General features: G+C 39.0%; 1 protein-coding gene across 16 annotated transcripts in view; it reads right to left on the reverse strand.

Moving 5' to 3' along the window:
• Positions 1-15,294, reverse strand: part of GRIP1 (glutamate receptor interacting protein 1) — a 478,395-nt gene extending 463,101 nt beyond the window's left edge. For all 16 annotated transcript variants that reach the window (XM_021092908.1, XM_021092918.1, XM_021092914.1 and 13 more), the window contains exon 1: positions 10,457-15,294. In XM_021092908.1, coding sequence (XP_020948567.1) covers positions 10,457-10,589 — 133 coding nt within the window. In that variant the 5' untranslated portion in view covers positions 10,590-15,294. The remainder of the gene's footprint in view (positions 1-10,456) is intronic.

Genomic DNA, 17,483 nt, shown 5'->3' on the forward strand with positions numbered 1-17,483 from the left:
ATTATATCATATACTACTTTTTAAAATTCCTAATTTCAAAAAATAAATTTAAAATTACTTAAATATGAGTAATTTATTTAGCCAGAATTGTTTGGAGTCAGTTCAAGCAATTTCTAGGACAGAGATCTTCAAAGATGTATTAGTATATTATGCAATAAACTTCAAAGGTATATCAGTACATCAGCTGAAGTTCAACCCAACTTCTACATAACTATAGACACTAATTGCTGATGGTGAGTTCAAATCCACAGATCCAAAGAGCTCAGCTCAATGGTTCAATGTTTCAGAAAAGCTTCTTGCCTCTAAGATTATGTAACAGTAAATGAGATATTGGACTGGCATTCTAACACCTCAAATGAAAAAGGCATATAATCAATTCTATTATATATTCCAAAATACTACGGGGAGTGTTTCCCTTGGGCATCATGGTGAATCACTCCATATTCCCTATTTTATTCAACTTTATTTTTCGGAATTGGTACTTGATAAACACTTCTTGACTGAGCTAAGGCTTAGGACATTCCATAGGGGAGAAAAAACTCTGCTCATTTGGGAGTTGCTAAAACAAAAACAAAACCTTACACATATTCATTTGAGCTCCTATTCCTCTATTTTCAAAAATTTTATTTTTAATCAAGTTTATGGAATTGTTGCAGCCATCAAAGCAGTCTAATTTCAAAAACATTTCTATCAACCCAGAAAGAAACCTTGAGCCCATGTGCATCACTGCATGGTCTTTTGAATCTAGCATTTTCCATTTAGCACACTTTTGTGGTTCCTACCTACTGCAACGTGTACTAGTCACTCTTTCGAAACTCATTCAGAAGTGGCTTTATCTCTGAATACCACACTGAATGTACAACACTAATAAAAATCCAACTTTTAAATCCTAAAACCTATTTTGAATTGCATTTCCCTTTGCATGATCAACTGGAATATAATCTTTTACATCACCACTATAAGAAATGAATCAAATGGGTGACCCATTCAGTACGCATTACAAATTCCCTTATTAAGGTATCTACAGGATGGATTCCTCTAACTTTTGAAACTCTCTCTTACATCATGAGAAATTTATGTTTAATCAGTTTTCCTGGTTTGGCCCCAAGAATAGTTAGAATAAGCAGAGTCAAAAGACCCCTCTTTCTGGGTGTGGAAAAAAGGGAACCTTCCTATACTCTTGGTGAGAATGTAAATTGGTACAACCACTATGGAAAACAGCATGGAAGTTCCTCAGAAAACCAAATATAGAACTACCCTATGATGGATCCATCAATCCTATTCCTGGGCATATATCCAGACAAAACTTTCCTTGAAAAAGATACATGCACCCCTATGTTCACTGCAGCATTAGTCACAACAGCCAAGACATGGAAACAACCTAAATGTTCATTAACAGGTGAGTGGATTAAGAAGTTGTGCTACACATATGCAATGGAATACCACTCAGCCACAGGGGGGAGAAAAATGAAATAATGCCATTTGCAGCAGCATGGATACAATTAGCAATTACCATATTAAGTGAAGTAAGTCAGAAAGAGAAAGACAAATACCATATGATAACACTTATATATGGAATCTAAAATAGAGCACAAATGAACCTATCTACAAAACAGAAACAGATTCAGAGACACAGAGATGAGACTTGTGATTGCCAGGGGGGAGCAGGGAGGGAGTGAGCTGGACTGAGAATTTGAGGTTAGTAGATGCAAATTATTACATTTAGAATGGATAAGCAATGACGTCCTACTGCATAGCACAAGGAACTATATCCAGTCTCTTGGGATAGACCATGATGGAAGAAAATATAAAAAAGGGAATGTGTGTGTGTGTGTGTGTGTGTGTGTGTGTGTGTGTGTGTGTACACACCTATGACTGGGTCACTTTGCCTTACGGAAGAAATTGCCACAACATTGTAAATCAACACTTAAAAAAAAAAAAAAAAGAGTCTTCCTTATTAAGTTCACTTAGTCCCATGATTCATCCATCAAATCTATATACACATCTTCCAAATCTCTTGAATCCTATCCCCTTTCCACAACTCCAGCTTCGACATTTCAAGCTGCCTCCTTGCACTTCTCCTTGGACATCCTGGCAAACTCAGGATGTCGAATACATTTTTTTTCTGTTCCCACCTATGTTTTCCCACAACTGCCATATCTGCCCTTTTATTTATGCCTCTACCACTAATCCCTTTTATACACTAATACTAATCTTTCTAAAGTACAGCTCTTTGCTGGCTATACCTCTACTTAAAAACCTACAACAGAGCCCCAGTGTCCGCACAAGGAATTTAAGCTCCTTAGCCTGCCATTCATAACAATCCGACATGCTTTACTTAATACCTTTATGAATAAGGCTTTCTTCTATTAACATTTGCCAAGGGATCACTATGCATCAAGCACTTAGTGCTGTATTATGTCATTCAATGCACAATAACTCTAAGAGGGGGATAGTTTCCTCATAGATGAGGAAACTGAGGCCCAGATTTATTTGCCAAGTTTACTTATCCATTAAGAAGGCCAGGATTCCAGCTTAGGCCCCACAACCTTACCCAGCAGGACACAGCTGCCTAGAGAAACTGGTATTGCCTTAGAGTAAGGAAAGGGTATTGTTTTCAATCTTACAATTACCTAAATGTGTATTGGGGGGAGGGGTGCACAGATGCTCCCACAATTACCTAAATGTGTATTGGGGGGAGGGGTGCACAGATGCTCCCACACATGCACATATGTGTCCTTTAAGGGGTCTTGCTGTCCTGTACTTGGTATTCTAAAGCACTGAGTTTTAGGGCACATACTGATGGGAAAGAATGGCTTTGTGTGTATGCAGTTGAGGTATTGCTGGCATAACTCCGGTGGATGCGGACGAGGAAGCTGTTCGTGCAGCCCCCTTTCAAACAAGATTTAACTCTGAACAGAAAGTGAGGGCAGAGGATGGACAGCAGTTCTGCTTCTGATCTGTCCATTGGCTAGCTCCTTCCTCCAGCTGCTTTGGCGGCGTGATGCCCTGAGAGACGCAGCTCTAAGGAGTGTATCTGGACCTGTGAATGGTTCTTCCCTGAGGGACTTGGGCCCTCTGCCCTGGGGTCACGTGCCCTCGTTTCACAAACAAGAAACTGAAGCAGCACAGAGATACAAGCAAATCCTCTAAAGTCACAGAGTTCCTTAGTTCCCCTAAGTGAGTATTTGTGGACTGTAGGAAGTTTAATTGAAAGACTCTAATTTCTACCTCTGGCACTTACTTCTATCGCATGAAGATACCAAATAATAACATTTTCCAACTCATCCATACTATCAGAGTAGAAATGAGTGGATCTGAGTTCCAGTTTTGGTTCTAGTCCTTTCTAGCTACGCAAGCTTCAGTTTGAGCTGCACTAGAGACTCCAAGATCTGGACTGGTGACTGTACAACTGGCAAAGCCTCCTTGATCTTGACATGTTGACTTGATTCTCTCCTATTCCAGACCTTTTTTCCATGCAGCAGAGGGCAATGAATTGAATTTGCAAACCCCCACAGGAGAGCTCTCATTGGCCCAGCTTGGGTTAAGGGTCCATGGCCAGACCAATCAGCAAAGCCAAGGCAATGGTATACTTAACGCCAGTTTTGATTAATCAGTAATGACCAAACTGGAGTGGAAACAGGAGTATTTTAAATGTGAGAACTGTTCTGCCCAGGAAAGGAAACAAAATTTCAGGGCAGACAAATAGATGTCCATTCCACCATGCAAACACAGTGCACCAGAAGGTGTGTTTCATTAAACACATGGGAGATTTGGTGACCTTTCAGAAATTACCAAAAAAAAAAGAAGGAAAAAAGAAAAATTACCAAATGGATGTGGGCTCGATACAGAGCTCTTCTGGGTTTGTATAGTTAAAGCAAAAATAGCACTGAAGGAATTACTCACCTCCACATACCATATGTTACATCGTCGGCAAAAGAATAACGTGAATAGAGAGGAGGCATGAAATCTTATTGCACGTTAAATCTAACAGAGTCTCTACTTATCTGGGTCAAGATAAAATTTTGAGCATATTGTTGTATTTGTTGGACTACGCAAACAACTTAACATAAAATTTAAAACTCCTTTAAAAGAGACCTGCCTGGTCTGGAAGTGAATGCGTTCATATAGGAAGGAGCTAAGTAAAAGCTGGAGGTCCATATAGCAGGGATGCTGATAAAGGACCTCCTGCATTGAATAGCAGGCCTCCCTCCCTAAGTGAATTCCAAGGCTCCTCCTAATTCTAATATTCCTGAAAGACGAATGCCATTTTAAGTCTCCTGGAAGGACACTCAATGGCAGACATGCCTGTATTTGCAAACCACAGAGCAAATGGGAGGTGATACAAAGAATCCTGTTGGCTGATTTTTGAGTTAATGACAACCACTGCTATTTACATCATCTATAAATAAGACACCATGCTAGTCTGATGTGCAGTGTTTAATTAGGAGTTAGTTTCTGTTCAAGAGTTTAGTTAAAGGGAGTTCCCGTGGTGGCCCAGTGGTGGACGAATCCAACTAGGAGCCGTGAGCTGTGGTTTAGGTCCCAGACCCGGCTGGGATCCCTCGTTGCTGTGTCCCTGACCCTAGCCTGGGAACCTCCAGATGCCACAGGTGTGGCCCTAGAAAAGACAAAAAAAAAAAAAAAGAGTTTAGTTTAAGATAAGATGACCCACTGTTCAAAAGAAGAAAGCCGCCTACAAGGGAAATTAACATTCTCATTCATTTGGAGATGGACCCAAGCCCTTAAATATGGGAAGAGTCATCAGAGAACTAAAAGATGAGTGTGGTATAAAAGATGGCCTATCAGGTCTGCCTTCAGCAAGGGTCCGTACCAGCTTGCATAAGCTGCTTAGTTGTATTCTAGTTTTTTGTTTGTTTGTTTGTTTGTTTTTAATGGCCGCAAGTACAGCATACGGAAGTTCCCAGGCTAGGGGTCAAATCCGAGCTGTAGCAGCTGGCCTACGCCACAGCCACAGCATTGCAGATCTGGCATCTATGACCTAGAGCACAGCTCCCAGCAACGCCAGATCCTTAACCCACTGAGCGAGGCCAGGGATCGAACCGTCGTCCTCATGGATGCAAGTCAGATTCGTTAACCACTGAGCCATGATGGGAACTCCTGTATCCTAGTTTATTCCTCTTAAAAAAACACCCAAGTTAGAGGAATGGATTCTAAAGTCCCTTTCAATTTTAATATTCCTTTAAACTATTCCCTGTGGGAAAAATAATTTGAGATAATCAAGTTGATGACACAAAATACCCCAGACACATGGAATATGGTAGCCCATTACTTTTCAACCAAACAACTATACTGGAAGTGGAAAGCAATTCTTGGGAAAGAAAAATAAGCCATCTAGTCATAGAACAAGCAAATTTGCCCTGTTTCTAAATAATCGATGTCTCTCATTTGGAATTCTGTAGTCAAAATAAGTACAGCTAAGGTATGAATTCTCCAATATCTCACATCCAAGTCAGACCTGCCAGTTCAATGATCACTGTTTTTAACACAGAAATAAATAGCTTTTACGCTTGTAAACCTCAGCAAGGTGAGGATACCCTATGACATGTGCTGCCCTCTCTTCTTTCCTTTCTGCCTTTGGCTCCCTGCTCCCTGCTCCCCGCTCCGCTCCCCACTCCTCTGTGTGGTTGTGTGGTCAGCTTTTGCACACAGAGCAGCAGGAACCAGCCAGCTTTCCAAAGTACATGTATAACTTCTCACTCTACCCTTCTGGCACATTTATCAAGAGAGAAAATCTCAATTCCATGTCAATTCCAGGAAACAGAATGTGGTTACATGAATTTACAGATTTATAAGGGAAACTAGTGAGAAGAAATAACCTGAACTACTAACCCATACCAATAAAAATTCTCACAACACAAACACCCACTACCAGAATTGTTTTTTCTCTGAGAACAATGTGCGGCATTTTTGAATGAAATAGAAGAAAGTGAGCGGTCCTCTTAAAATGCAGTGTGGACACCTCAGGCAATTTAAAAGCTGGACGTGGCTAACCAGGGGCTTTAAATGCAAATGCTGTTTAATGAAGTAACTTAGCTAACAATGGTTTTATGTGCACATATCACAACTGTTGCTCAATAGCTATTAGAACAGGCAGATATCAACGATTTGTAAATACAAATGACCTTTCTTCAAAAAATGTAACCATATTCATATTCCTGATTTCTCTGTTTTTCCAGAGAAATTTTCAGTGGGAAAGGTGAACGGGTCACTGAGGACTGCCTGGAGCAGCTTTGTCACACAGCTCTCACCTGCCTGAGTGAGTCAGGATGAAAATGCAGCACAGTGTTACCTTGCAGGAACTTCATGCCTAATGCAAAGCTGTTACACATGTGCGAAAAGGTGCCAGGGTCATAAGATAGTGGCTCCTATGCTTTCACATTAGTAAGAGACAAACAAATTCCTCCTTTTCAAGTAATCCAATAACCCTGCCCTGCCTGGACCCTGGCAGGTCAAGATTTCTGTCCATGGATATGAACAGTGCTAAGAGAATGCTTATAAAATGCACTTTGTCTTAGAACTTGTATATTACCCAGTGTGGTTAAATAAAAATATACATAAAAACAGTCAGAGGGCTTATTTTTTGTATGATAGACTAAATCAAGATGTGATCTGCCATGGCCTTTAAAAAGGTATTGTAATAAGCCAGTATTTAGGGAAATACAAATAAAAGCACCAAACATCATAAAATTGAATTTTAGGTACCTTTTTTATGTTGCATCAAGATTTATAAATCAGTTCTGTAATCAGTGCCAGGGTTTCTTAAGTAAAAATACCAAATGAATCATCCATGTGAGAATTTCAGAGTAAATGGTGGTTTTTAGCAGATAAGATTATATAAAAGATGAGTTCTAGGACTGAACTGTTCAGAATTTCATAGGTTTATAAACATTCAACAGAATTCCTTAATATTCGATGATAGATTATCAACTTCAAGGAACAAGAGTCTCCCTACAGATGATTCCTGCCAGAAAGACAATTCCCTCAGGACACGGGTGAAATTTTTAGTTTCAATCCTGGTTAAAATCTTTCAGCCCATACCTTTACCTGAATTGTTCTAGAAAATAAAGCAAAGTTTAAGATCATAGGATCCTGGAGTTGCCATTGTGGCTCAGAGGAAATGAATCTGACTAGTATTCATGAGGACATAGGTTCAATCCCTGACCTCACTCAGTGGGTTAAGGATCTGGCATTGCCTTGAGCTGTGGTGTAGGTTGCAGACACGGCTCGGCTCGGATCCTGCGTTGCTGTGGCTGTGGTGTAGGCCAGCAGCTACAGCTCCAATTCAACCCCTAGCCTGGGAACTTCCATATGCCGTGGGTACAGCCCTAAAAAGACCAAAAAAAAAAAAAAAAAAAGTATCATAGAGTCCTAGGTAGTTGACATCTGCTAAAACTGAGATCATTCTGAGTGTTTGGCTGTGGAAGAGGGTCCAAATGGCATGGTAAGTTATTCCTTCACAAAAATGTGTCTGGTTTTAAAGAGAAAATCAACCTGCAAAGAAGTGAACGCTAGTATTAAAATTTCAGTAAATGGAGAACAAAGGCATATAGTTCTAGAACTTGAAAAATTTTACGAAATCAATCCACCCTCCTGTAACATTTTAGGAAACAAAAATCCAGAAAAGTGTGGTGCTGTGCCCACAGCGATCATGTAGTGTATTTAGACTCTAAAATGATGAAAGGATAGGTGAATGGGAACAGCATATCTTCAAAGAGCAAAAAGGGTCATCCCCTCCACAGTGACATTCGTTAAGTGAACATAAAATCAGGGAAGATTTAAAATCAGTCTATCACCATCATCATCATTGCTAAACCTTGGTTTTGATGGAGTTACAGAAAAATCACCCATTTTTAGAAGAACTTCTCTTGCACAGCATCAGACCCTACTGAAATTGTAATTCAGGCTTTTGCATTTCATGAAATTATAAACTGTGTTGTATTTAATATGAAGGAAAGGATGGTAAAATGAAACCCTCTGATAGAAAAGATAATAACATAACATAAAGTTAAATATATCAGTAAGTATTTAAGAATGTAGTAAAGGAAGGACAGATTTGGGTGAGGGGGGATTTTCTGGGAAGGTCTTTCTGCCTCAATCTTTCATTTTATATACATATATAAAGTTCTTGTGATACTCTGAATCATTGGACAAACTGACAAAACAGAGACCTAAGTTTCTTTCAGGAAACAAACACCATAGGGAGAAAAATAATAATGATACTTACAGATTATTAACAGCGCCATTAACTAAGCTATGAGCCTCCTCAGTAAATTTCACCATGTTTTGTGTGTCAATGTAAATAGTTTTTCTAAGCCATCTAGGGAAATACAGGGCATAAAACTTTCAAATCATGCCAAAGACTAATTAGAATAGATTAAGTTGTAGTTGTCATTAAATTCAACCACAGTATCCACTTGAGAATGTGCTGTAAAATATAAGGGGATGTCTCGCCTACCTAATTCGGACAGACCCTGAAACTGAAGCCAAAAGATGCGCTGCGAGGTTGTTATGTTCTAAGTCATGGCTTCCTTAAGAGCCTTGGATATTTGACACCTGACGAAATGTCAAATCCCTAGTGCCTGAGCCCACTGTGACACATCCTGTTGATATATAGTAGTCTGAGGTTGGGGGTTCAATATGCATCAAACGCCACAAAGTTGCATATTACATAACAGGCGTTTTTCTGATAAATCACTGGGGAAAACATGTCAGTTCTGCATTTAAACAAGTAACTTTTGATGTTTACCATCTCATCCTTAGCTTGACCTTGACAAATCAGGTAAGACATGACTCTCTTTAAATTACTGCCCTAATGTATGAAGACTACTGTCTTTCCTATATTATTCTCCTAACTCCAGTTTAGGGATAGTTCTCAGATACCTCCACAAATATTTCTACTTGCAGGTGCATTTTGTAAACTTATACAGTATCTCTTTGCTTTTAAATTTTTTATCAAAACCAGCAGGATGCAGTCACTTGTGACTGATTCTATTTGTAAAAGCACATCACACAATACAAACCAAAGAAGGTGTGAATTAACTCGGTATACATTAGTTGTAAGAAATGTGTACAATGAACACCAAGGTAATGAAAAGTTCCTAAACTCCTTTTTATTTTTATCTCCAAGTTTTCAGAATTATGCATACAAACCAACAGTATTTTTGATGGGATACAAATCTTAAACTATATTCAATAGAAACTAAGTTTAGGAAACATAGGCTGTCACTACAGCAGAACAGATTATTCATGTAAAAGCAGCATAAAAGAGAAACATCTGTGAAACTCAGGAATTACTCTGTAAAAGCAACATAACCATATTATCCAAGGAACTATTAAAGAATTATAATTTTGCATTTTGTGTTATTGCCACCATATGAATTTGCAACCCTCAACCTGCATCAATCACAGAACTTCTGGCATTTAGAACTAATTCTCATGGAGTTCAATATCATAGAAATGGAATCTAAATTATTTATCAGTCAACACTCAAAGGTTGTAAATGGTATATATTCATAGTTAGACATCGAAAGGCGAGGACGAATTAGAATTGAAATTTAAGTTTATAAAGAAGCTTCTTCAAGAAGATAAAAAAATAATTTTTAATTCTATAAATGTCAAGTATGCATAACTGCCAGTGTACGTACCCCTTTTAGGACACCTCACAAAACCCAGTGATCTCTACATGTGGCTGCTTTGTCTCTGCACCCTTAAGCATTTCTGAGCATTTGAAATCTCTTGGGACAACTCTAAACGGCACCAGGAACTTAAAGCAATAAGTACAAGAAAAATTCTAGTTCTCTGGTATTTAGAAGTTCATTTACGAATGTCTTAATATGGATACATTCTTTTATTCTACAGGTATATTCACTGCTTCTAGTTGACAGCAAAAAGGAGTTCCCTTAATTTAAGAATAAAATTATGAACACACATCAGAGAAAAGCATGTGAACTTCCTTCTACAAACAACACCTCGGATTAATCCTAGACAACTGTCTAGAAGTCTGCCTCAGGAACGGTAATCATCAGCGTCAACTTGAACACTGAACAATTATTTCTTCCAGATAAACGAGTCTCTCCTAATCAGAAAGAAAAACAGTTATCTAAAAGCAATTACAACAGAACATATTTTTATCATCTACTACACTGGCTTGCAAGATGCTTTTTTTAAATGGCTCGTTAAAATGCTAACATACTATTATTTGAACCCAAATATTAACCACGTGCATAGATCTGGACAGGTTATACCCTCTAGATGCTATCTGACAGCTGTTCTTGCAACACATCAAGCAAAATGTAGCACTTGAGTACTTACAGACAGCTCACAGAGAACACCATCTGGAAAACCTTTTGCATTTAAGATTAAAGCTCCACACAAGGTTTATTGTTAGCCCCAGCATGCGAGAAGGAACAGAAGGGTGGAGGGTAGCGCTTACTTCGAAAATGCTCTGAAGCGTAATAATAGACATCCTCATAGCCCTCGTGGTAATCCTCTTCTGGTCGGTACTTTTTCCCCTTTCTTCTCCTAGATCTTCTTATCTGCTTGACAAAACCCAGGAAGCGGTCCATCTTTCGCTCAAGGCACAGCCTGGCTCAGCCAGCCCCAGAGCGGAGCAACAGCACAGCTGCTCGGGGAGCAGGTGGAGCATGAATGCCCAACACAGAACCTGGGGCTCAGGACGCACTACCCTTCTATCTGCCTCTGTGCCGCCACCAATGCAGAGATTTCAGCCAGGGGAGAGGACAAAATAACAGCGATGTGGCTTTACCCTGACAAGGTTTCTTACTTTGCCCAATAAAAAACTGTCAAGTGTGCAATTTAGAAAGAATTTTTTTAAAAAAAAAAGGAAAAGAGAGAGAAAGTGAAATGATAATGAAGGACTAAGAGAAAAAATATATAGCAAAGCCTTGGACTTCAAACGGCTTCAAAACAAAACAAAAAAGTTCAATGAGAGATTCAGCTGAGATGCGAGGAGTCCCAGCGCCACATTTCACTATCCAATGTCTCCAGCATCAGGGGTGGGGGTGTAGGAGAAGAGAGGGGCGGGGCAACTTGTTAATCAATGGACTGAACCAAAGCTAGAGACTAACCGACCTTTCCCCTACCTGCTAATCCCACCCCCTAGAGCCTAGCACCCTTTACGGCAAAGCACGTGCTTGGGAAACGTCAGGGCAAGCCATTGTTTGCAACGGGCAGGCTGATTAACCCTTCGCGCTCTCTTGCATATCGTATCAATGAGCTGCAAAGTGGTTTCATCCATATGCACTGGCTCTTGCTGACAAAAGTGTGCAGTATGTGTTAATTGGAGCAGCAGGGAGAAGGCTCAGCAGCTGCTTTCAAACGACACATTTACCCACTGGGCATTAATGTATTCCAATCGCTGTTTGATCTAAATATTAAAATGCACTTCACAGAGAGGCTTCTCATAGGCTTAGTAGCAGCATACCTTAATCAGCAAAGAAAGGAAACTACATGGCTTGCGGGGGAAAGAAATAACAAAAATCCAACTCTGCTTACGCGGAACTCAAATATAAATTTACTGAGCTGTTACACTTTTTTTAAAAAAACACGGAAACAAATGGAATAAACAGCAAATAAAGTGTAGTTCTTTTTGGTGAAGATGGGGAGAAGTTTTGAAAAACGCTCACATCCTGTTCATTCTCTGTCTCTATAATCACAACCATTTTTTTAAAAGTACAACAATCAGAAACACTTCAGACTAGACGAAAGAGGTGCTCTAAAGTCTAGACAGGTCGGCGTTAATCATGGATAATCTTTTCCCAGTTTCTTTTTAGGTCTTTAAAGAATGTGAATTTTTAACACCAGGAAAAATTCGACTCATTTACAACACAATTAATCAAATATGTCAGCATATTACCTACTAAACTAATAATATTTTATAGTTCCATATTCCCAGAAACGTAATTTTTTAAAAATCGTCTTACAGTATAAAGGTCATTCAATATCTATGCCATATTAAGTTTGTAGGAACACCCCAGAGGGAAGGGATTGCACTTTGCATTATCTGTTCTTAGATTCATAGGCAATCTGTCTTTCTTCTGGATTTTGGCAGTTCTCTAGTTTCAGATATCAATTGCTACTTGTAGCAGGGAGACGTTTATTCAAAGAGGTAAAAATTCATCAATCAAGAACATTTCAGCTCTAAAACGTGTAAAGTTAGATTTACAGTTAATCTCAATGATTACATGAATTTCCCCTATTCTTATCGCTGTCCCTTTTTTTTTTTAAATGCTTTATGAGTGAGTCCATGAAGAGAAACACACACTTAATGACACTGACAAAAAGGTACTATAAAATGTTTCATGAACATCTTTAAACAAAAAAAAGCACTTGTCTACAGGTTTGAAATACTTATTATTCCGACTCCCTCAAGCAAAATAAACTAGAATAGTTCAAAACCAGTGAACTAAAATTTTGAAGACCTGGAATCTAGATCTTGAAGAGGTCACTAGATATATGATAATAATAATACATAACCTTTCCTTTCATTTAATCCTAACAACCTTTATAATACGGTGATTCCTGAACAGAAGAAGAAAGAAGGTTCAAAAGTGTTTTGGTTTATCCAAGATCACGAAGTAATCCCAAATATTACCTAGCACCAGGCATTTTTTTTCATACAAATGCAGAGATTATCTTGTCTATCTAAGAATCATTTGCTTTCAGAGATTGTTTACTACATATATTTGCTATTGAAGTGGGGCTTGAAAATAGCTGACTTTTTAATTGGGCTGAACATGTATCCTGGTTTACATGATTAATCTGTCACCTACACTTGTCCCCCAGAGACTATGCAGGTCACATATTTTACCCAACCACTCCTGAATTATTCTAACTCCTAAATTATTATAATCCACATTATTGAAGCTTTGTAGCTATTAGTTCCCAGTTCAATCTGAAAGGACTAATATTATAGAACAGATAATGATCCTTTTTGCAGAGCATCCTTAAAACATTCCACCACAGTTTACTGATTTTTAATTTCAGGTTTTAAAGAGACGGAGCGTTTCCCAAGCAGGAGTAAGCAACCATTTTTGAAGGAGAACCAATGCCAAGTAAAATTATCGCCACACCAAACTGTTTCCAGAAACACACAGGAATTATGCTTAAGCGCCTTTCTATTGTTTTCCTAGTATTGAAGGATCTTCTTCAAGAGGTTACCCTTTTGGTATTTGATCAGAATGGCAAAATTATTACACGAGATGAGATTTGGTGGTGCTAAGGAAGAGTTTAGAGTTCAGCCACATATGTGGAGGAATACAGCAGAGGCGGTAACAGCCCTGTTAAAACAATCATAGAGGCCTGGGAAGCAGGGATAGGGCATCTGCTATTTAGAGGAGGTCTCCTTTGAACACAGAGAATGAAGAAATGTGGCAGCGTAAGATGTGAGGGCAGGGGAGCTGTGTATGTGTCACAATACAAAAGATACAAAGACACCTGCTACCCTGCCTGAGGGCTGGTGCACTGAGGAGAGGGATCCTTTAATCAATCTTCCTGGGGCCATACCTCTGAATTTTCCCCATATTCTATTCTACATCTTCCACGTTTAGCAACCTAAAATCTACAAGGGCTGATGCCATGCAATAATTAACTAATACCCCCTAGCAATCAACATATTAGTGGCATGAGGTTCATTCAAGTCCATTCTGTTCAGTACTGTTCCTGAAGAGAATCGTCCTTTCACCCTGAAAGACAAATGCTGCTAAGTGGTGCTGTTCCCCAGAGACTGCCCGCTACGGTATAAACAGATGAGATGCTTTAGAGGTTGCAAATGGCAGTTCACAGAACAGGGAACTCCCATAAATGTGTTCTGTTTGGCTCACATTCGAGTGTTGTTTTTTTTTAAAAAACTGGACCAATGTTTAAAGTTAGGAATTTCACAAATAAATCAGACATTTGAATTGTTTTCCTGGAAAAGTCACAAGATCTGGCAACTCTGGGCCCAGTTCCAACATGGCAACTATGGATCAGAGCTGAGTGGTGGCTGCCACCCGTAAATAAACATGCACTTTCCTCTAAGCCACGGTCCCCTCCCCTGGGCCCAATTCTCTCGTGCAGTTACCACCTGGCCCCTGTAGACATTAATTTATGCCCGTGAACACTGGTTGAGGTACTACCCTACCAGTTCCAAAACACTTGTTTCTTTAAGAGAAATTTTAGTTCTCTTGTATTTTCATGTAAAGGAAGCAGATTATGATGACAAATTGGGTTTAGTTGTGCTAACTGTTCTAAACTATAAAATTAAATTCCTTAGAAAAAATGTGGTCACATGGGAAAATAAAGCAGGTTGAATTATTCAACAAAATGTGCTTCAACCAAGAATAGCAAACACATGTTAGCAAATATTTAAAAAAAAAAAAAAGCTAATTTTTTTTCTTTCTGGGAAGTAGGTAATTGCCTGAATAGCAGTTCCATGGTTTCCATACTCTTCTGAATTAGATTCTCCATCTCCTTCTAGGAAAAGAAGACTAAATCAACTAGTAAGATTAGACCTTCAATTTGCGATCTTCCCGACATCACTGATTAGGAGGGCCCTTCCGTGTTTATTTAGATTGACTAATGGTTAGAGTATTTTCTGAGAAGTACTATGGACCATCCAGTCTATCAGAGAAATCTTTGAGATGTTAAATCCATCTGGCCCTTTTAGATGCCATGTCTTTATACATGATGCCAAAAACTTTACACGTGATGCCAAAAAAACTGCAGACGACTCTCTGTGACCACAGGGGAGACACTCAGACATACTGAAGATGCAGAGTAGGAAGGGAAAACACTCTGGTTCCTGGCAATAACCCTGTCAGACCCAACACCACTTTACTGCAGCAAATGATTTGTAATATAGCCCTGTATTAGTCTAAATGAAATTTAGAGATCAGCCATAATTTCAACATGAACAGTCTTAAAAATAATATTTACTTAGATATGTGTTTAATAACAGGTGTTTAAATTAGCGCACTGATGGCACCAGATGATGAAGTTAGATCCTTGCACCTACTTCTAATAAATAATTTGAAATTTAAGAGATGATCAAAAGCCTTTCCATATAATGTACAGAAAATAAAAGGGTAGAGTCACAGATAGAAAGCATAGTAAAACTTAGTATGGTCACTGAATATTAAAACTGTGAAAACTCTTGCTCCGTGGGTTAAGGATCCGGCGTTGCCCTGAGCTGTGGTGTAGGTCGCAGACGTGGCTCGGATCTGTCATTGCCGTGGCTGTGGTGCCGACCAGCAGCTGTAGCTCTGATTTGACCTCTAGCCTGGGAACCTCCATATGCCACCAGTGCGGCCCTGAAAAGACGACAAAAAAAAAAAATCTGTGAAAAATATCTCATATCAACAGAATGAAAAGACAAGCCACAGACTGGGAGAAAATATTGGCAAAAGACATACCTTCTAAGTGACTGTTATCCAAAATATACAAAGAACACTTAAAAGTCAACAATAAGAAAACAAATTACCCAATTAAAAAATGGGGCTAACACTTTACTAGACACCTCACCAAAGAAGATGTACAGATGACAAAGAAGCATGTGATAAAATGTTCCATACCATATGGCATTAAGGAAATGCAAATTAAAGCAATAATGGGATACCCATTATGCACCGATTAGAATGGCCAAAATCTGAAACACTGGACAACACCAAATGTCTATGAGGATGTGTTACAACAGGAATCTTCATTCATGGATGGTGGAAATCCAAAATGGTATGGCCACTATCCATGACAGTCTGGCAGTTTCCTACAAACCTAAACACACATACAATTCATCAATTGCACTCCTTGGTATTTACACAAAGGAGCTCAAAACTTAAGTGCACACAAAAATCTGTACCAGGATGTTTACGGCAGCTTTATTCATAACTGCCAAAACTTGGAAGCAATCCAGTTGTCCGGTGAGTGAATAAATAAGCTGTGATACATCAGATAATAGCATATAATTCTGCGCCAAAGAGAAATGAGCTATCAAGCCAGGATGACATGGGGGAAGCTTAAATGCACATGACTAAGTGAAAGAGGTCAATATGAAAAGGCTATAGGCTGCGTAACTCCAACCATATGACATTCGGGAGAAGGCGAAACTATGGAGACAGTAAAAAGATCAGTGGGTGCCAGGAGTTAGTCAGGAGGGAAGGAGGAAGAGGCTGAGCACACGGGGTTTTTAGGGCGGTGAGACTGCTCTGTGGTACTATTATGCTAGGTACATGTTACTACGCACTTGTTCAAACTCAGAATATATATACAATAAGAATCAACCCTAAAACTATGGACTCTGGGTGACAAGGACATGTCAAAGTAGATTCATGCATTGTAGCACATGCAGCACTCTGGCGGGGCAGGTTGATAATAGGTGATTCTATGCCTGTGTGGGGGTAGAGGGTACAGAGGAAATCTCTGTACCTTCGGCTCAACTTTCCTGTGAACCTAAAACTGTTGTAAAAACTTAAAAGTCCATTCAAAAAATACATTTATGCCTCTCTATATAGCAGTATATATGCCCTTGCATTTAACAGGTTTAGCTTCTAGGCTCAAATAATTATAAAGAAGTTTTCACTTCCAGGAGTATTTACTCATACAGATATTTGAACGTGGTACAGATGCAGTTTGTAAGAATTTTTAGGCTCAAATAATTATAAGTAAGTTTTCATTTACAGGAATATTTATTCATATAGATACTTGAACGTGGTACAGATGCAGTTTGTAAGAATTTTTAGGCTCAAATAATTATAAGTAAGTTTTCATTTACAGGAATATTTATTCATATAGATACTTGAACGTGGTACAGATGCAGTTTGTAAGAATTTCGAGGCTCAAATAATTATAAATAAGTTTTCATTTACAGGAGTATTTATTCATATAGCTACTTGAATGTGGTATGGATGCAGTTTGTAAGAATTTCTCTCTCATTTCAGCACATTGAGCACTCCAGGCCACTATCCACAAAACGCTGCTCACTCTCCCCTTCCCTCCAGCCTCGCTCAGCATTATGGCAAACCAAGATGTCCCTATGAACTTCTAACAGGAGCATTTGGGGTTGTTCTGTCTGACAACCACAGAGCTAAATTATAAATTAACCCAGCAAATGCTGCCCTACCCCTGGGAATTCTTCCTGTGTACTGTAATGCTACCCTCCCTGCCCTGCCTTGGTTCTCCTTGGTTAAGATACTTTGAAGTGTGAAGATGAATTTTATCACTCAGCTATTTCAGCAGTTGATATTCAAAGACAGGTAATACGCTCAGGAATATGAATGGGATAATACTAGCCCTTCCTGTCTTCTTGCTCTCCATGAATTGGTGGAAAATTTAAAAGGAACTAAGTTCTGAAATGAATGCTTCAAATGAAAAATAAGTTCTTCACACCAAGTCCAAGACATTTAAATTATTATTCTACCAGGAACTACACTTAGATTGACTAGAAGGAAAACACTGCCTGTTAGGTA

Source organism: Sus scrofa, chromosome 5 (assembly GCF_000003025.6).
Source record: "Sus scrofa isolate TJ Tabasco breed Duroc chromosome 5, Sscrofa11.1, whole genome shotgun sequence".
NCBI lineage: Eukaryota > Metazoa > Chordata > Mammalia > Artiodactyla > Suidae > Sus > Sus scrofa.